We start from the raw sequence: 20,941 nt of genomic DNA on the forward strand, positions 1-20,941 counted from the left end.
AATGCAAAATAATTCTGTACAATATATAAATGTGTAATATATCGATTTTGTCCCAAGTGTTAAGAGTCAAATGGATTAAAGAGAAAATGGAAAATTGGGAAAAGAAAAAGATTACATGTAGCTTGGATCCCACCAACTTGGGGACACTGATGCAGAAGACTAAAGTAAAAGAGAGCTGGAAAAAATAAAAGGTAGAACAGAACAAAACCACACCCACAGGAGGTTAAGAACCACACTCACGCTCAAAAAAAAAAAAAGATTAAAAGAGACTGATAAAAAACTAAATCAAGCAAACAAAGAAACAAGAAAAGAAAAATATCAACAAAACAAAACCAAAAAGTAGTCTACTTCCAGGATTCTTAGTGGAGCCTGTGGAGATAGCATACAAAATCCTGTTACTTAATCCCCACAATCAAGGAGTTGCTTTAGAGGAAATAGTTAGAGAACTTTAGCAAGCCTACCCTCAGACCAGACTGATTGGGCTGACCATGGTCCTAGTATTTTCCACAGTTCTGTGCCCAGCTACAATCTGCTGGAGAAAGGAATCAATATTCTTCACTCTGGGCTTATCTGGGGCAATTCCAAAATGGCTGCCAGCCAATAGCTTCTTCCTTCAGGAGGACCAAGTCCCTGTTACTTAATCCCCACAATCAAGGAGTTGCTTTAAAGGAAATAGTTAGAGAACTTTAGCAAGCCTACCCTCAGACAAGACTGATTGGGCTGACCACGGTCCTAGTATTTTCCACAGTTCTGTGCTCAGCTACAAACTGCTGGAGAAAGGAATCAATATTCTTCACTCTGGGCTTATCTGGGGCAATTCCAAAATGGCTGCCAGCCAATGGCTTCTTCCTTCAGGAGGACCAAGTCCCTGGCACTCAATACCATCCAGCAAATTTCTACACGTCCTCTGCTCCCCTCTGCAATCAAATCTTTCCACAGAGGCCTGAGGTTTCCCAGCTGCCTCCACCACCACGTGTCCCCAGGTTCCAACAGCTGCCCTCAAGAGTGAGTCTGGCTCCTGGCAAAGCTGCCACCAGCTACTACCTTCTTCACTGAAGTTTTCCTTTTCCCTGTCCCTGTGAGCTTCAATTCAGACCTCAGACTCTTCTATGTCCAGGGGACCAATTTTCTTCTTTCTTGTCTTCTTCATGACAGTGTATGCCCAATTCTAGATGGTGTCTCTCAAGAGGTTATATGTTGCTTGCTACTCTGCCATCTGGAGTATCTTTTAAAGAACAAACACATATATGAAGTATTCATATGACAAAAATCAAATGGAAAAAGCAAACTGAAAAATTGAGTAAATATAAAGAAGATGTTTTATTAACTACAATTTATAAGTCTGCATATTTTATATATAGTAAAAACAAAATGTCTTATAGTTAAATAAATCTTAAATACACCAATAAATAAATACTTTTATGTTTGAAAAATGAGCTGGAAAAAAACTCCATATAGAGATGATCACAATGTTGCCCAGTACTCTTGAAAACATTGGACACATAGGGCATGTTATAAATAGAGCCTAAATCAGAATTTTGAAAATGATAGAATCGTGAATGTGTGATGCAATCGATGCAAATAGTTTCCATATTAAACGAGGACTCATTCCTTAGTCCCGCATCTTTCTCAACAGTTTTTCTGATGAAGAGAAGGATCTGAAGAATTCTGCTCTGACCACCTCCCAGGCACAAGGGCTGTAGCTCTTCTCCTTCAGGTAGACAGCGATCCCTTGGAAGTATTTCTTCACAGCCATTCTGGAGTCCTCATGCAACAGGGAAGGGTCTTCCAGCCCTGTCTCCTCGGTCAGGCAGGCCTTCAGGTCATTCATCTGATCACGGAGGATAGTGCAGAAGGTTTCAATGAGACTGTGGTTCCAGGCAGCATATGAGTTCTGGGATGAGAAGAGGTTGAGTGTCTGGGTGGTCATCTCATGAAGGATAGAGATAGCATGAGTTTTCTGGACCTGCTTGCCGTCAACCTCCAACTGGGCCAAGCCAAAGTCCTGTCTGTGCTTCAGGCAGGAGAAAGTGAAGGTTCTCCTCATTTGTCCCAGAAGACTCAAGGCTGTTGTGTTCCCCTGCATATAGATCAGAGGCAGGGTGCAAGCCAGAGAGCAGGATGCCATGATTGTCAGCAAAGCCAGGGCCACCAATCCAGTCAATGGCCAGGCCATGAGATCCTGCTGATGCTGCTTGGCTGTTTGAGATGGATGTGTGATCCTGAATCTTTGCCTGTGGGTTCTCTGAAGACCTGGTGTGCTCAGACGACTTAAATAGGGAACATACCAGCTTCATTTTCTGAACGTCCTTGTTTTATTTTCTACTTCTGGTTTCCTGTTCCTTTTTACTTTCTCTGCTGGTGTTTTCAGTGAAGTTTCTCGCCACTTTGCTTTCATCACTACCTTCACTCCACATGCCACACGCACTTTCGTAGATTATGATTTCCTAAATGAATTTCTCATTACAGTTCAAAGGCACAGGTATGCAATATTTATGGACTGAGTTTGTGTTTTTATGCATAAAAATGTGAAAATTTTCAATTAAACATAGCGTTGAGATGACTACAAAAATTTTAAGCTGAAAATTGTATAATGCAATATTTACTGTTCGTATATCTTGAAAGCTTCCTTTATTTACAACAACATATGAATGTATAAAGCTTACGTATTTGCATGCTGTGGAGTGCTACTCTGCCATGATGAAAGATATAAACTTGAGTTATATGTGAATAATTGAGTTGACCTTGTGTCCTCATGTTAACTGAAATAAGACCCATGAAATTATACGTTGTATTTTTTTCAAGAATGAGAAATAAAAGACACATAATAGGAAGTTATGTGTCACAGTGGATGTTTCAGTTATGTCTGCCTTCATATATCAGCAGGTTGGGTTAGATCCAAAGCTTAGGTTCAAGTCACCATCAAAATTTTGATTTACAACCCAAATGTCAGGCACTTACGTCATGCTAAACAAAGACTCACTATTCCTGAAAAGCCTATGTAAGCCTAGGAAACATCAGTTGAGCCCTGATGTAGGTGAAAGCCAGATTCCTGATGTTCTTATGGAAGAGGAATCTCCTTCCAAAGAAGAACCACTTTCCATTCCATCCCTTCTTCCTGAAATCCATGATGTCACCTTGAATGGTGTGTATAGATTGAAATTAGGCATATTGTACAACTTCTTTGTAAGTACACCAGGAAGGAGATTGGTGTTTCTGATAAATTATGCATAGTATATAACCCTTTTTATAATGAAAAGTTTAAAGTGTTTCTTGTTAGGGTTGGAGTATATAACAGGTATTTATATTATTTCTTGTGGAAAATGTCTTGGCTTAAAACAATTTGAAATATAATCAGCTCTTGAGAACAACTGAGTTTGTAAAAGAAGGGTCCGTTTAGGGACTTCTTTTACATTTTAGAAATTGATTATTGTCACATTTTGAACAAATGTAATAATTTTAGTGATGATACAGAATTGGTACCTGTATATTAAATATTTTGATTCCTTTTTCCCCACCCCTTATCTTTTCTTCAACACCTCTTCCCTTTCCTACTTACAAATTTTTTCAATATGATCTTTTTGTGATCATTTTTTTCCTTTTCCCTTCCTTCCTATCTGCCTTTCTCCACCTCATTTGCTCTCTTCCTTTTGGAAAATTTCTTCTGTTTCACAATATCTATTGTGTATTTCGATCATTATTTAGTTTTTCAGTTTATCTAGGGGACAATGCAGTGATTACACACACAAGTCTGATCTATTTTACTTCAGTATATTGTCAAGTTGTATCTATTTACTTAGAAATGACTCAATCTTTTCTTGCATTAGTAGTTTCTGTTGTATGAAAAAAAACCCTGCACAACTTGTTTATTTGTTCCTCAGTTGTTGAACACTGGTTTGTTTCCAAGATTTAGCTATTACAAACTGTGATGCTGTATACTTGGGTGTGCATATATCATTGTGGCATAGGGAAAAGCTCAGAAAGCAAATAGCTGACTCAAATGAAACGTGTAATCCTATTTTTTTGAGAAGTCTCCATGCTGATTTCCACAGTAGTTGTACCAGTCTATACTCCCATCAATGTGGAGCATCGTTCCCTTTTCCCACTTCCCCCACATATTAGTGGATTTCTAGTTGATGCTCACATTATCTGGGGGAAAATTGTATGACAGCATAATATTAATTGCATCTCTATAATATCCAGTCATGTTGAACATTTTTCATGTATTTGTTTGTGATTTGAATTTCTTCGTCTGACAGGTGTTATTCCTAAGAGGTGTCCAGTTTTGAACTGGGTCTTTAATTTTGTGTGGTTCTAATTTCTTTTAATTCTCTAAATGTTACAGATATAAGTCCTTTGAAGAATAACTGGTTGAAAATTTTTTCCACTGTGTGGCTTGTTGTCTTTTCATTCCATTGGTGATTTTCTTTGATATGTTAAGTCGTTCATTATAATGATATCTCAGTTATTTAAAATTGTATTATTTGCTGTGTGGTCAGTGTTCTGATCATGAAATCTTTGACTGTACCTATGTTTTAAAGAGTCCTGTCTATTCTCTCTTTCAGCAGATATAGTATTTCCATTTTAATATTTAGAGCTTTGATCCATTTCAGTTTTACTTGAGTGCATGGTTTGGAGCTGGACCTAGTACTAGTATTTGACATTTTGGAAAGCTAGTTTTTCTAGTACTATCTGGTAACAAGACTAAATTTATTGAACATATTTAGCTCCTTTGTTAAAGATAACATGTCTGAATGTTTTTGGAGTTGTTTATACATCTTCTGATCAGTTCAACTGGACTCTTTCTTCCTTTCTTTTCTCTCTCTCTCTGTCTCTTTCTTTCTTTCTCTTTCTTTCTTTTTGTTTACCAACATGCATTAGTTCTTACCATGGTAGTTCAGTAGTATAATTTCAAGTCTGGGCTTGTAATTCTCCTTTCCTTGCCTTTGCTGTCCAGAATTGTTTTTGCTATTCTAGGTCTCTTCTGGTTCCAAATCAAGTTTAGAAGTGTTTTATCTAGTTCTTTGAAGTATGTTAATGGTTTTTGGAATATCTGTACAAAAATGCTAATATGTATGCTAATGGTATTTTGAAACTGCACAAATATTTTGAGACTATAGCTATTTTTATCTTGTTGGTTCTTCCTATTGTGGGCAAGAGCTAACCTTCCCTTTTCTGATATTTTAAGGGATAATATTTCCTTAGAGTTGTGTTTCTAGGGCCATTGTAGTACCTCTGAGTGTTCATAGTCCAACTAATTAATTTAGATAAATGGGTATTATAGCATCTCAAAGAGAATCCATGTTTGCAACAATGTTTTTCATATTGATTTGGATCAATCTTGCACTAGGATTCAAATACCTGAATGATGTACATCTACATGATTATCCTGTGTATCATGCAATAGAACAGATTATCTGCTAACGTTTTATTTTCGATAGAAAGCAAAATTGTTTCTTTTTGCATTGCAGTGACTGTGGATGAATAAAAAACAAAAATGTGTGCCAATGTGTAAAGCATAATGAAAGTAGGAAAAGAATGTCCTGCTGGAGGATTAGAGACAAATGTCACTTAGTCTCTTGTGCCCAAGAAGTAGTAGAACAAAATTTAGGGAAAAGCATAAGCAGAGGTTCGAATCAATGTAGATAAATGTGGAAGAACACTTGCTTGAAAGCTAAACTATGATTTACCGGTTCGGAAGTGGTGTTTATGTTTGTTGCATTCTGTCATCACAAGGAGGCAAGGAAGACACATCAACCAATTCAAAATTTGATACACAAAAGCAGAAATTTGTCAGAGCATAACGTTCTCTCTGGAATAAGCAGTTCTAGTTTTGTCAAGGTTTCACCTAGAAGATAATTAAATTCAGAGCATCAATATTCCTATTATCATGTCAGGGAAGAAGCAAATAAAATGTTTGTTTCAAAGTACACTTACCCCCACTTAGTTCATTTCAGTTAAAATGGTATATTAGTAAAAGTCATAAAGCATTAAATTTTGTAAATGTTTCTTGTAAGTCAAATACTGCTCTTACCACTTAGAAAATCAATCATGATGGAACATCTTGAGCACTGCTCTCATTTTTCATATACGTAAAAATCCTGCCCTGTCCCTGGCTTTTACGCCAGTGGAAACATCAGTGAATATAGAAGTCGGCAAAAGATCCCCCTTTATTCTCATTTACAACAGGAAACATGAAAGCACAGCTAACACATGAACTGTGCAGCCATTATTTACGCCATTGTGAGAAAAAAATTGCCAGTCTGAGTCACTAACCCTTAACTGTTCTCTAGGGATATTTTTGGCCAGGAGAATCAGAGCTGCCTCTAAATGATCAGTATTATCTAGTAAGTGTCTTCCTGCCTGTGGAATGCCAGACTTTCTTTCCAGCTCTCTTGACTCTCATTGACTCAAAGTTCATTTGCTTCATTTAGACAGATTATCTCAAAACCTTGTCCAATCTATTCATACGACTTCCTAACTTGTTTGTTTTATTCAAAATGCATCTTCCTAATACTGAATATATTTGCTAATCACTGTGTGCCCTCTGGTTTCATGCCTGAAGATATGAACTATAGGCTGGGAACTTAACTCAGCAGTGTAGTGTGAGATTGTGAGTTCAATCCCCAGTGCCCAAAGAATAAATAAATAAAATCCTAACACATGAACTAAATGTGAATGTAATCAAGGAACTGAGGCTCAGAGCTCACACATCTGGCAAGCATCACTCAATGGATGAGTGGTAATGAAATGGAAGTGTTGCTTGAGAAATAAGGTGAGTCCAGCACATTACATAAGAGTGATTCTGAAGAAGATAGTTCTAGACAGCTGCCTGCTCAGCTGCTCAGTGCCCCTTATTTGTATGTAACCATTTATCTGCTGTACTGATTATACTGATATATATTTAGCATTGGTTTCAAATACTGGGGTGAATCATGACAGAGGTAGAGAAGAGCATTGGAAGAAAAAGTATTTTTGTTGTGGTGGAAGATAGTTTTGCCAAAAAGAACATTGAAATGGAGCCTTTGTGTGTTCTTTTTCAAAATGATAGCTTCAGGATCTTCCTTTGAAGGCATGGATTCTCATTAAATGCACAGAAATGGTGAACAATTATTTCATTTCTTTATGTGTATTCATTCATATGAGATTGCAGGCTCCATTTCCATTTGAATTTCAAAATTTGACATAGAATACTTAGCGTACCAGTTCGCACTGCAATACCAATGAATTGTGAAGCTCTGGTCCAGTGGTTTGCCTGAAAATTCCTCATTCTTCTTCATACATGGCCTTTAAAAACTGGCCAATTTCCCTTTTAGAATACCTCTCGAGTATTTATATGATACCTCTAAATGGAGGAATTATGTCACTCAATAGGTGTATGTTAGTTGATTCCCTGTCATCTCAGGAGGTCAATCAACATTTACTTTATTTGTTTGTAGTGGAGATATAATGCATGGTCTTTTCACTAGATTACATCTTCAGCCCTTAATTCGTTTTTGTTTAGAGAGTGGATCTTGCTAAATTGCTAAATTGCCTGTGCTGGACTTGATTCCTCAGTTCTCCTGCCTCAACACTCCAGAGTACTAGGATTAGCAGCTCATGAAATAAAGGCTCTCTTTAGAAATGAAAGATTCATTCTTCTGTTTTGTATCAGTGTTACTCATGGTCCTGCTGGAAGTCACATGATCATGCTTTCTGCATACCTTCTTGTGTTAAGGACAGAACTTTAATTTTATACTGTACTCCATGACCTTTGTCCTCACTGTATTTGTGATCGTGGGAACTGAAAAGAGTGAAATATGTGCAGCATGTAAATTGTGGAGTTAGACTTTGGGACAGAATTCTTTACATAAAATGAGCACCAAAATAAATTGATTACTTTTTCCTATTAAAAATAGTATTAGTATACATAGTGCACAAATGTCAGGTAGTCTCACACCCACAAGTCACCAATATGCAATTCCTTTGAAAAAGTTTTAAAATCAGCATTATATGAGAATACAGCTGGACTAATTATTTATGGATGTAAGGGAGTTTTTGGATGTGTTCTATGCCCGTGAAAACACTCTTATGGGGTTCACTGTAATTTTTTGTTTGCAATTGAGCAAATTAGATTCAAGCACAATGATGAAATTACCTACAGAATATAGTTTTGCCAGCTACAACTCGAGGAGCATTAATGTGAAGCATATATAAAGGGTTAAAAATTAGACTCTCAAAATGAAAGTCTTTCAAAAAATATAGAAAGAAACTCCTCTCAGAAGATGTACCAAAAGTACGCATTGCATTTTTTAAAAGATGGTCATCATCACTGGACACTAACAAATGCAAATTAAACCTGCTCGGAGATTCCATCTTACTCCATATAGACATATAGACAACATACAAAGAAACAAATTACAGAGTTGCACCACCTCCATAAATAAGTTTTCTTGAGCTTTGTGACTCGTTGTGTCCTTGAACATCTCTCAGTCTCTGCAAAGTCTAGGGTGGCTTCATTGTCACCCATGTTGGTTGAGCTGAATTAGATAGTAGTCCAAAGGATAATGTTTCCTTAAACCTTGAGTTCTATAGCAATAAGTATTTAGGACGATCTTCCAAGCTTTGATATATGTTCCTTTATCAAAGAATCCTTTAATGAATAAACGAACAGATGATGTTTTCCTATGTTACAATGCATGGAAATGAAAAATGACAAATTGAGTAATATAAAGAACACAACATGTTTATTAAAGTAACAGTATGCATGATATGTTTTGTGTACAAAAATAATTAATGTCATAAATAAATAAATCTTAAAGGAGATAAATAAGTACTGCTGTATCCTTCCCAGGTCATTTGGAAGAACATCTCAAGGAACAGATGAACACAGTGTTGCCCACTGTTGCCCTGAAAACTTTGGACAAATAAAGCATGTTATGCAGAGAAACTAAATGAGAGACTTGAAGTTGTAGACCTGTGAAAGTGTGATAAGGTGGATGACAACCATTTCCGTGTTAAACTGAGTCTCATTCTTTAGTCTTGCATCTTTCTTGCCAGTTTTTCTGATGCAGAGAAGGATCTGACGATTTCTGCTCTGACCACCTCCCAGGCACAAGGGCTGTAACCTTTCTCCTGCAGGTAGACAGTGATCCTGTGGAAGTATTTCCTCACATCCAATCTGGAGTCCTCATGCATCAGGAGAGGCTCTTCCAGCCCCACCTCCTGGGTCAGGCAGGCCTGCAGGTCACTCAGCTGTTGATGGAGGCCAGTGCAGAAGGTGTCCAGCTGGCTCTGGTTCCAGGCAGCAGATGAGTCCTCTGATGTGAAGAGGTTGAAGGTCTGCCTGGTCATCTCATGGAAGAGAGAGAGGGCTTGAGCCTTCTGGACCTGCTTGCCATCGAAGTTCAGCAGGGCCAATCCAAAGTCCTGTCTGTGCTTCAGGCAGGAGAAAGTGGAAATTCTCTTCATTTGTTCCAGGATAATCAGGGCCCTGGCATTTCTCTGGCTGTGAGTCTGAGGCAGGGTGCAGGCCAGAGAGCCTGATGCCATGATGGTGAGCACCAGCAGGGCCACCAATCCAGACAATGGCCAGGCCATAAGGATCCTGGTGATGCTGCTGGGCTATGAGGTGGCTGTGCGGTCCTGAACCTTTGCCTGTAGGTTCTCTGAATACTTGGTGTGTTCAGACGACTTAAATAGGGAACTCATCAGCTTCACTTTCTGAATACTCTTCCTTTATTTTCTACTTCTGTTTTCCTGTTCCTTTTTGCTTTTTGTACTGGGATTTTTGAGTGAAGTTTCTCACCCACTTCGTTTTCATCATTGCCTTCACTGCACATGATGTATACAGTTAGATTGGGGTTGTTTTCCTAAATTAAGTTCTCATTAAAATCCATTGACATGGATATGACTTATAGGATATCATCTCTATGTACTATATTTATGTATATGTATACGTATATATATATGTGTATATGTATATATATATATATATATATCAATAGTGTACAATATATGTAGTGGATTCATATCTCTGAAATACACATAATAAGACCATGAAATTATTTTATTTGAGAACAATATTACGGTTGAATAAACAGAAATTTATGCTGAAAGTGAAATTTAAAAGCTATCACTGCTTGATTCATGATACCTAAATCGCAGTAGTACTCTATAAGTTCATTGGATGAATGAGTAAGCCAGGGTGCTGTTTACATGCCACAGGGCACTACTCTGCTGTAAAGAAAAATTAGACAGAAGAGGTTTCTGGGAAAGTGAATGAACTTGAGACCCTGATGTCACGTAAAATGAATCAAACACACAAGGTGAATATTGTAGGGTTTCCCTTACATGAGAAGAAGCGATTATAGTGATAAAACATAAAAGATGTAAGAGCTAGGAAAATAGATGTTACTTAAAGGTAAGGGGGCCAAGAGGTGGGGAAGGTTAAGGAGAGAAAAGTGATGGAAAAACGGAACAAGTGCTAGGGATTTCGCTCAGTAGTGCAGGCACTGCTTGGTATGTGCAATGTCATGAATTCCCATCTTCCATAGCAAAAAAAAAAAAAAAAAAATGAAGGAAAGAATTTAAGATATATGATACATGTGTCATTTTTCTCAAGCATGTAAATATATACTGCAAACATGCCTATAAAAAGAAAAGTAAAATGATATTTGCTTATTGATAATTAACAACTTCAAAAATGTAAGTTACTTTTACTATAATAATTTTTCTATAATGTATGTCTTCTGATTTTTTCTTATATAATAGAATACATGTTCTTATGCTTTAGTTATTCTGGTTCATATATGTACTTCTATAAATTACAATGAATCATATTACGTACCTATTTTTCAAAATGTAAAAGTTAAATTACTATAGTGAAATTTTTAAGTATCTTTCAAAACTGCTAAAATACTTAAATATAATATATATTTAACTTCCATTATAAATACTTAAAATACTTTAAATACATACGTATTTATTTATACATATGTATAAATACATAAAATACTTTAGTTTTGTTTAATATGAGGAAATACTCCTCAACTAGTTTAGGAGACAGACTCTCATTTAGATATAGTAAATACTGTTTCTTCTCTAAACTGAACATAACTCTTGATGTGTCCATTACGGATCACAGAAGTAAATACGAAATACATTTTCTCTTTCCTTCACATAACCCAGAACATATTAAGACTTGATCCTCAGTGGAAGAGCAAATCTGAAGTGCACTGAGAATCAATACAAAAAATCAGTGGCTGCCCAATAGTTAGAGAAGCAGAACTCAAGTATAAAATGGAGAGAAAAATCTAACCAAACTCATTTATGGTCCAGAGAACTCCAGCAGGTACTTTGAGTATCTTTCATGCAACAATATCTGTATCTTTCAAATTATATACAACTCTACCCAAAATAAGTTCTCAGGAATTGTTTTAACTTAAGAATTGCATTTGTAGGATTGCGTGCATTGTAATACCTCAGGTTGTTTATAGTCTGACTAATGAATTTTGACACACATGGGAGTTATACCATCCCCAAGAAAATACATGTATGACAATGTTGTTCGTATTGATTTGGGTCAGACTGATCTTTTCAAAATTTGCATTAGGGTTCAAATAACTCAATGATGTAGGTATACAAAAGTAAATAGGATAATTCATTTTGTTTTGTATCATGAAACAGAAGAGATATTCACACTTTCTTTTTCGTAGAAAGTAACAGTTGTTTCTTTTTTTAATGGGCTGTCTGTTGATAAGTAGGAAACAAAATTGTGTGTCAAAGTCAAAAAAATAAAGAGAGTAGGAAAGGAATATCCTATGGTAGGAATTAATGACAAATGCAGCTTAATCCTTCATACCCAGCAAGATGGAGAACAAGTTTTTTTGAAAGCATAGGCATGCATGTTCAAGCATGTTTGAAGCAAATCAGATAAATGTGGCCAGAAGTTCTGGCTCAAAGATCAGTGATTATTCCCTATTGCTTGTTTATTCAGACACTAATCTTAGCACTTAGTCAATCAATTCTCATTTATTCCTGAGAACAGGAACCTAGCATTTCATACCTAGTGAAAGCCTATCCTGTGCCCAGACCATTAAGCCAATGAGACATCAGTGACTAAGGCACACACCGAGCAGTTCCACTCTTATTCCAGTATATAGGAGGAACCATGAAAGCACAGGGAGCCCAGGAGATATGCAGTCACTGTTGACTCCACCATGAGATAAAAATACCAGTCTGAATCTTCAACTTCACCTGCTCTTTTTGGGATATTTCTGAATATAAAAACCAGAGCTGCTTCTGGACTGATCTGTATGTTCCAGTAAGTTGACTCCTTCTTGTCAAATGTCAGCTTCTGTCTCTTCAGATCTTTTCACTGTCCTTGTCTGAAAAGTGCTTTTTGGTTAAGTCACACATGGTGCTTAGTAACCTTGTTCATTCCATGGACATGTCTTGTTGTCTAGTTTTTGTCTTCTTCAGAATATACGTTCATTAATTTGAATATATTTGGTAAAATTTTGTGCACCCTAGTTATGAGTCTGATGACGTGAGCTGAAGAAAAATGAAGTAAGGAACTAAATACAATGGAATGAGAAAACTATAGCTCAGATTTCACAGCTCCAAAGTTTCTCTGCATAAATTAGTGCCATGAAAATTGTAGGATACCTGGAGAATTGAAGAGTAGAGTGAAAGGATTTTGGCCCAGACAGGACTCTGTAGCCAGGAAAGCCTCAACTGGAACCAGGAAGCTCCTATTTCTCCCGCCCCTAGGAATTTACCTGTCATGCCATCTTCCTGCCCCTGGGAATTTACCTATGGTGCCAAACCTAGGACCAATGGGCTCCTCGTGCATCCCTAGAGCCCACCTTAGGTTCCACCCCAAACTGAGGCTACTTACATACCCCCACACCATGTGTCCGCCGGAGAGATCCACGGACGCCAGCTGTGGGGGGGTACCAATCATCTCTCTCCTGTGTTCTCAGAATAAAGGCCACTTTTTGTTCTATACTTCTCATCTTCTGGAAATATTTTTCATGTTTTCGAAATAATCCTATCATTTGGTTCTGTGACTCGATAGGCAGGCAACTGACTCCTGGGACAATCCAGTGGAGTCCCCAGCCGATTCACAAGCCAGATAACATCCTGGATTAATTCCGTGCTTTTTCCTCTCCTAAGACGTCCTTGTTGCCAGCTGCCTACACTCACCATTGACCGGATTGATTTCAGGTGAGCACTCTCTGGGGAACTTTTGGCACTGGGCAGCCCAGTCAACTGTTCCCCTCATTCGCATGGGTCTGTGTATTTTCTTGTCCTTAGGACAGCCCAGGGCAGGGTTCTTTCTGTGCAAACCTGTGTCCACACTCTATAAAATCTCTCATGTTCTTTGGGTTCGGATAGCCCAAAGCAGAGATTTTTGGGCTGCCCACACTGAAAGGCCCTCACTTCCCTTAAAGCCTCACGCTTTCATGGGCAAAACTGTTACTGACCCTACGTGGGCTCCACTTGTAAATCTCTCAGTGACGACTGGAATATACGATTTTTTGGAACCTTAGCCACCATGTGGTGCCACAAACAAGTGACAGCTCGTTCTGGACCACAGCTTATTTCTTGCCTGAATCAGTCATGGGAAACGTATTTTCTAATTCCCAAAAGATGCCTTTATAATGCCTAATTTCCCATTTACGTACTCTAAAAATTAAAAGTACTATACCAAACAATTAACTTTTTACTGCCAGGAGGTCTGGCCAACCTACCCGCTTATTGGCAATCGTTGGCCCAAGGAAGGAACATTTGACCCCTGCATTCTCCGAAACTTGTATGATTTCTGTCAGGCCAGCGACAAGTTATTAGAACTCCCTTATGTTCAGGCCTTCCTTATTCTAAGAACACGCCCATCTCTCATTAAGTCTTGTGCTCCCGCTCAGATACTTTCAGCTAACTCTACTGCACAGCAAACTTTTCTGTCCTCCCCTCTGGTGTTTTCCTGGCCAACACTTCCCTACCCCCAAAATGGTTCCTCGCCATTATCTCTCACTGTGGGATCATCTTCCCCTCCGTCTCCCAGGACCCATAATTCTCCCAGCAGCTCTAATCCCTCTGTGTCGCAGTTATCTCCCACTGTGTGATCCTCTTCCCCTCTGCCTTCCGGGACCCATAACTCTCCCAGCAATTCTAATCACTCTGTTAGCACTTCCTCAAAGTCTCCGACTCTTTCTCCTGATAATTCTCTGACCTCTACAGCATTCTTGCCGCCCGCCCACCATACCCGATCTCGGTCATTGTGCCCTTCCTGCAAGCCATGTGATTGTTCCAGCTTGCGCTGGAACCATGTTACAACCCTCCACCACGTGGCTGGGTGCCACCATGTTTGCACAGGCCTCACTGTCAATGGGCGCCCCCTTGTGGCTCCTCTTGTGAACTGCAACAGCCGCCCTGTTGCAATGCGCATGACGCTTCATTGTGCTGCGGACAGCAACCCTCTCTCTGCAAGGCACCCAGTGAGACGCCATCTGCCTGTGTTTCCCAGGGTGACCAGCAGCAGCTCTGTAGCCACTCTACAGATGATTGCTCACACACGTCTCCCGGATGGATGGCTGCCCAATTTCCCTCTGCTCCGGAATCTTCTCCTCAAGCTCTGCTATCACTTTGGGAGCAAGCTGGCCCCAAGGGACTTGTTAACATCCATGTGCTTTTTTCCCTTTCTGATGTATCTCAGATTACCCATAAATTAGGTAGCTTCTCTGTTGACCCACAGAATTATATCAGGCAATTTGAATTTATTGCTAATTGTTATGATTTACATTTTAAGGATATTTATGTGATTCCATTCAACTCATAAGAATGGAATCAGCTGTAGCAAGCAGCTTGAGAAGAAGCTGATCACAGACATAAGGTAAGCACTGCTGATAATGACCCTGGGCCTATAGCTGTGCCAGAGCAGGACAAACATAGAAACTATAACAAACTTTTAAAACAGGTCCAGGAAGCTAATAAAAACCCAGCTGTGTTCCTAAATCAGCTTTCTAATCCTTGCGTCCCGCAAGCAGTTCCAGCTTCATGTGCTGCATGGGGCCACCTCCCAGCCCCGCCCCATTGCACCATCCTTGCTGCCGCCTTACACATTTCCAGGGGCAGTCCCAGCCCAGCCCTGCAGGCTACGTCCCGACGCTTGCCCCACCCCCACACTGGGTGTGCTCTGCCAGTGTGCCACAACACAGCAGCTCAGTGGCTCTGCTCAGGCATGCTTTTTTTACAATTCAGCTCCGCTCAAGAGAGGCTATTTTTTTAATTACAATTCTCAAACCATTTAATCAAGGTTACTGGCCACCTGATAATTTTACCAGCCTTGTTTATCAATCAAAGCCTTGACTAATCTCTTGTTTTAATGACTAAAATTAAGAGATATTTATCAATTCCTTTTGCTGTAGACCACCAGTAATGTTATATGTTAAACTTATTGACTGTATTATACTGTGTTGTCACCGATCTCCTGTTTAACAACTAAGGTTATAAATTCCTTTTTGCTGAAAACCACTAGCTCTATTCCAAGACAGGGGTTTACTTAAAAGTTTTATTTTATTTGTCTTGGTTCATACTACTGCAAATAACAACTTTAAAAAGTAAATGTGTTCAAAATTTGACAGTATTAGATCAGTTTTGATAGATTTATTCATAAGATTGCTAAACCTTTACTGCAAAATGTTTCCATTAAAGCCTTTTTAGACAGACTAATGCCTTTTTTGTTAATTCCACATGGCACTCTAGAAAAAAAAGCAATGTGCCATACAGATAAAGCCTACTCTCTGATCTCAAATGCCAATATTAAACTCCTACATACTTACTTAATTCTACTGTAGTCCAAATCCCAAACAAAAAGGCAAAACTTGACCTTCAAACCTTAGAGAGATCTTAATATGGTTTTTCATATTTTTAACACTTTTGACACTTGGAGTTCTGAGGCAGGTAAACCTGCACAAGGTAGAGCTGCATGTCCTCTCCCATGGACCACGCTCAAATGCAGCAGAAGACATTGGGCAAGAAAATGCCCCATCTTGATGTTCTTTGAGACCTTACTCCAGGGCTACTGGACTGTCCTAGCCACCAGAGAGTGGGTAAGCCATCCTAACTTCTAGCCCTCACAGGAAATGTCAACATTGCCAGATTCATTGCTGACAAAAATTGCTGCTGAAGACTGAGGGGGCTCAGGGCCAGCAGCCCCCTTTGTGGATGTCCGTCTCAGAGTCCAAGTTCCACTTAAACTCTCAGGTAAGACATTCTCTATATTTGTGGACATAGAGGCCATATATACAGAGTTCTTCCTGAGTTTTCAGGTTGCTATATTAAGTCCTCAACCTCTGCCATTTACAAACAGGGCCTATTTCATACAGGTCCCAGTCCTAAATATGCAGGCTAACTTAGACACACTGAGGCCTCAACAGCTTCCACCTGTTATTACTAGTAAACATCTCCTCAGTGATATAAGACCACCCCCTTCCTTTCTTATTCACCAGTTTGTCAAACAACCCTGGTCAAGACTGACAGATACATTTTGTCTTCTCATTTTGTTTATACTTTTTCAGGATACATAAAAGCCTTTCTCACAACCAGGGAAACTGCTGATATAATCGCTAAAGTTCTGTTACATCAAATCATTCCAAGGACTACAACTAGGTTACAGTGACCCATACCTGATATTCTTGGTAACCTCAACAGCAGTCAAAGTTGCTGGACTCCCATCCTGGTTTCACATCACTCAAGCTAAGAGGTGCCCTTCCAGCCCTAAATCTGACCATTCTGAGTGGTCATCTCATCTTCTGTTGCCAACCTGTCTCCGTTTCATGAAGGCCTTGCAGCCACAGTTAACAGGCTAAGTCATGTTTTGTTATCCACTTTGGTTCCTAATTCCTTATATTCTATTAATGATCGTTTTTACAGCAGGACTCTTGACAGTCTTTCCTAATGACTCCCACATCATGCATAAGATAATCTTCATAATGTTCTATATGATAACAGTCGCAGTTCTTTCTGCCCTCAGCTGTCTGGTTAAACGTGACATCCCTGAAAGCCTAAGCCCTTACCCCCCCCCCATACTGGTATAGCCACCACCTTCCCTGCTCTCCCTATTTTTTCCAGTTCAACTCCTGGACCGGAGACAAGTTTTATACACCTACCTTCTTAACTTTTATGCTTTCAGATGGGGGAGTAATCACCACTCATAACATCTTTTCTCCTAACCTCACACTTAATTTTCAGAATTCTGCCTTACCGTGGAACCATGTCTAAGTCAAAGGCACCTTTCCCTCTACCTCACATGGGTCCTTAAATATGACAGTGCCATGTCTCCTCATAAAATCTTGTCTTTTTGTTTTTCCAGTCTAACATACGTGCATTCACCAGTGAAGTTGTCCTGGCTAAAACACCTGGTACCAGCTTCTACCTGGGCAACAACCTTCATCCTGTCGACTTCCCTAGGCTCCAGTACAGTGCCCTCTGCCAGCAGGAAGTAGTTAAAGAGAGAAATCTTTGCCCTTTTTCATAATAATAATCATAAGATGGAATATGGAAGGGTTTTGGCCCAGACAGGACTCTGTAGCCAGGAAAGCCTCAACTGGAACCAGGAAGCTCCTATCTCCCCCACCTCTAAGAATTTACCTGTGACACCATCTTCCCACCCCTGGGAATTTACCTATGGTGCCAAACCTAGGATCAATGGGCTACCTGTGCATCCCTAAAGCCCCCCTTAGGCTCCACCCCAAACCGAGGCTACTGACCCCCATGCCACGTGTCCACCAGAGAGATCGCCGGATGCCAGCAGTGGGAGGGTGCCAGTCATCTCTCTCCATGTTCTCAGAAAAGGCCGCTTTTTGTTTTATACTTCTCATCTTTTGGAAATATTTTTCAACTCTTGGAAATAATCCTATCATGGAGCATGTCCTATCTAGTCCGTTACTTGGTACCTTTTATTTATAGGGAAATAGCCTTGGCTTCTGTTTGAATTATACTAAGTTCCCTTAAGTATTTGGTCTCAAATTCTGTGCAGTGTCACAATAGATGTAGAGAAGAGGTATTGGGATGAAAAGAGTATTTTTGCAGAAGTAGAAAACAATTTCACAAAAACAGCATAGAACTGAAGCCAGTGTGCCTTTGACTTTTGTTTTTTTTCAATGGATCTTCACTAATGTAATCACAGTGAATTATCTTTTGGAGCTTTTTGGATCTCCTCATACAAAAATGCTGAATAATAACTTGATACTTTTATGTATGTCAACTGAGAGGGCTTTAAATTCTCTATTTTTATTGGATGCCTGAAATTTGACCTTCAAAATTACAGCCTTATTAAGCTTGAAATCCAAATGTATTTTGAGTCCCTGGTTCAATGCTTTATGCCAGAGACTCTTCCCAATGTTCTTTTTTCATTGTTGTATTCTCTTGTCTAACCTTTCGTAACTCAGAAATATAGGTTTTATTAACTGACCCATTTCCTTTTTAGCCTTCATATCTATAATTTATGTGACTTCTTTAAGCAGTGAAATCATCATGAAATGGATGTAGGGTTGTTCAACCTCTATCACTTTAGGAGCTGTGCTATATATATATATATATATATATATATAGAGAGAGAGAGAGAGAGAGAGATCTATATCTATATATCTATATCTATATATATACATATATATATATATGTATATTTTCCATGTTCTTGGTAGTGTGGTTTGAACCTAGGCTCTTTTCATTGAGAATAGGCACAGCCCTTTGTTTAGTTTTTATGCTGAGAGTGAGCATCATTGGTTGTTTATGAATAATTGGTAGCCAGACTGGATTCAAACTCCCACAATGCTAGGATCATACCAGTCAACACTTATGAGAGGAAAACTGATTGTTATTTCTAGAGAAATAACATCATTGCACACGAAACATGTGAATTGATATGGAATAGATGTATAGATGCTTTTTTATTCATCGAAGTTCTTTAACGAGTTTATTGCAAGATTATATTGAAGATTTACAAAAGAGAACAATTAGTTCAGTTGGAGAACTGTTTCATCAGATTTCAATTTGTGTCAATTAGAATATAAGGGAGAAACAAAGAACTGGGTAGTAATCAAAGATTCATTCGCTTCTATTGTGACAGTGATCTTCCAGAATGGGCAAAAGTGCTGTATCCATGCTTTCCTTATTTCCTCACATGTTAAGGACAGAATTTTAATTTCTTAATGTGGCCCAAGTCGTTCTCTCTATACTGTTAATATATATTCATGATGCTTTAACTGAAAATAGCAAAACATGTCTTATATGTAAAATTGCATTTTGACTTTGGTAGAAAATTATTTTCATAAAATGAATTCTAAATTAAATTCAGTTGTTTTTCCTGTTAAAAGTATCATTAGTACATTGTTGTACTAATGAAGGATGGTGTTATTGAAAGAACTTGTCATTGCTTCACCCAGTTACAATTTCTGTTCCATTTTGTTGGCCCTTAAGTATCAGATGAGAATACATATGGACTAATTAAGTATGGAAGGAAGTGATTTTTTTTGCCTAGAGCGTAAGGCCATGAAAACACATCCTTCTGATTCATTAGAGCGTTCCCCCCTGTAAGCGAAGTGCCATACACACCTTTGTAGTCATATGTGGAAGATGTCAAGGACAAAACATAGACATCACTTACATCCAGGAGTGACCACGTGAGTGTAAGCTGAAGAACCACTGATGTGAACAGGAATTCCTGCACTGAGCTCTAATGTAGAAGAAACAGACACTGGCACTGCGTTCTAATCACTAGAGGTTTTATAATCTATCAATTTGATGACAGATGTGATTTAACAGTGTCCTAATAATATTTCTTACAAAAATATCAGACTCTAGAAACTTCCGATACTCCTATAGAATTTCTAATGAAACATCAGAAACTGTAACATTATTGGTAGAAAACGAAGGACATATATTCTACATTGGTGTTTATTCATAATGAATAATGCCCAGTATAAGGTACAAACAATGTCATGTTTGGATTTCAGATATATTTCAGCTGCAACAAAACCTGAGCTGAGTTTGCCTTTGGGACTCTGGAAAGTTAGAGCAGGGCTAGAGACAAAAATAGAGCTTGCTTCTTCACTTGCTAACTTTTCCCAGGGAAGTGCTAAGGACAGAGAAGCAGTGAGGAATGTCTACCCTGTCAATCTCCCAAGGTGAGGAACTGTGTTCCTTTTTTGTTTAGGGCACAGATGATTCCTTTCAAATTTTTCAGGAAAGCAAATCCCAAGGATAGAGAAACCAAGTTTCTGCCTGTGTCATCTTTAGGTGTTCCTGCATCTGAGCTAGGTTCCTGCACAGACCACCTCAACCTCAGCAGGAAGCTTGTCCTGGCAGATGAAATGGGAGATACGCTGGCTTAGTTGGCTGGTGTGTTGTTGAGTGCAAGGAAAATGTCTCCTTTTTTCCAAGGAGAGTAGAAACCCGTTGTGCCCTCTTAGGCATTTCTGAGGGGGATCACTAGCAGCTCCATAGGAGCTTCAGGCCCTAGGGCAGGCTCCAGGTAGGGGTCAGGAGACAGCTGTTTGCCTCAGAGCACTCCGCGCTTCAGCGGGGGGCCGCGAGGGGGCGCGCGGGCACCTCCGCAGGAGGCAGCGGCCTGGGTGGGGGAGGGCAGAGCTGTGGCCCCCGAGGGAAGTGGGAAGCTGCGCGGCTGAGCCGCGGTTCCCGCAGGTGCTGCTGCCCGAGAGGTCCCTGCGCGTCTCCTCTATCAGGTTCGGAGCTGAAGCAGTGAGTCAGAGGAACCGGGCGTCAGGAGTGGCCCAGCAGCAGCTGGGCCGCAGCACTGGCTGGGCTGGGCCTAGGGACTTCTCTGGACCTCTCTGTGAGGAGGTGCCATTTCTGGCCCGGAGCGCTTTCCCGAGGGCGCAGGGCTCCAGGAGCGCGGGCTGCGGCGTGGAGGGCGCGCGGGGCGCCCGAGTGGCAG

At 39.5% G+C, this 20,941-nt stretch overlaps 2 protein-coding genes across 2 annotated transcripts; both read right to left on the minus strand.

The window, feature by feature from the left end:
• Positions 1 to 1,591: 1,591 nt before the first annotated feature.
• Positions 1,592 to 2,297, minus strand: LOC134476598 (interferon alpha-17-like). Its single transcript, XM_063251956.1, has one exon. It carries the CDS (start codon positions 2,174 to 2,176, stop codon positions 1,613 to 1,615), a length of 564 nt encoding a protein of 187 aa, XP_063108026.1. The 5' UTR covers positions 2,177 to 2,297; the 3' UTR covers positions 1,592 to 1,612.
• Positions 2,298 to 9,015: 6,718 nt separating this feature from the next.
• LOC134475722 (interferon alpha-4-like) lies at positions 9,016 to 9,579 on the minus strand. The gene has a single exon (XM_063247205.1). It carries the CDS (start codon positions 9,577 to 9,579, stop codon positions 9,016 to 9,018), a length of 564 nt encoding a protein of 187 aa, XP_063103275.1.
• Positions 9,580 to 20,941: the final 11,362 nt, after the last annotated feature.

The sequence above is a fragment of the Cavia porcellus genome, unplaced genomic scaffold (genome assembly GCF_034190915.1).
Source record: "Cavia porcellus strain 051 isolate PalLab524CR breed Dunkin Hartley unplaced genomic scaffold, mCavPor4.1 scaffold_1, whole genome shotgun sequence".
In the NCBI taxonomy this organism is placed as follows: Eukaryota; Metazoa; Chordata; class Mammalia; order Rodentia; family Caviidae; genus Cavia; species Cavia porcellus.

What these genes read in the sequence shown, in the direction of transcription:
- LOC134476598 (XM_063251956.1), bottom strand. Translation starts at nt 2,176, where the DNA reads ATGGCCTGGCCATTGACTGGATTGGTGGCCCTGGCTTTGCTGACAATC.
- LOC134475722 (XM_063247205.1), bottom strand. Translation starts at nt 9,579, where the DNA reads ATGGCCTGGCCATTGTCTGGATTGGTGGCCCTGCTGGTGCTCACCATC.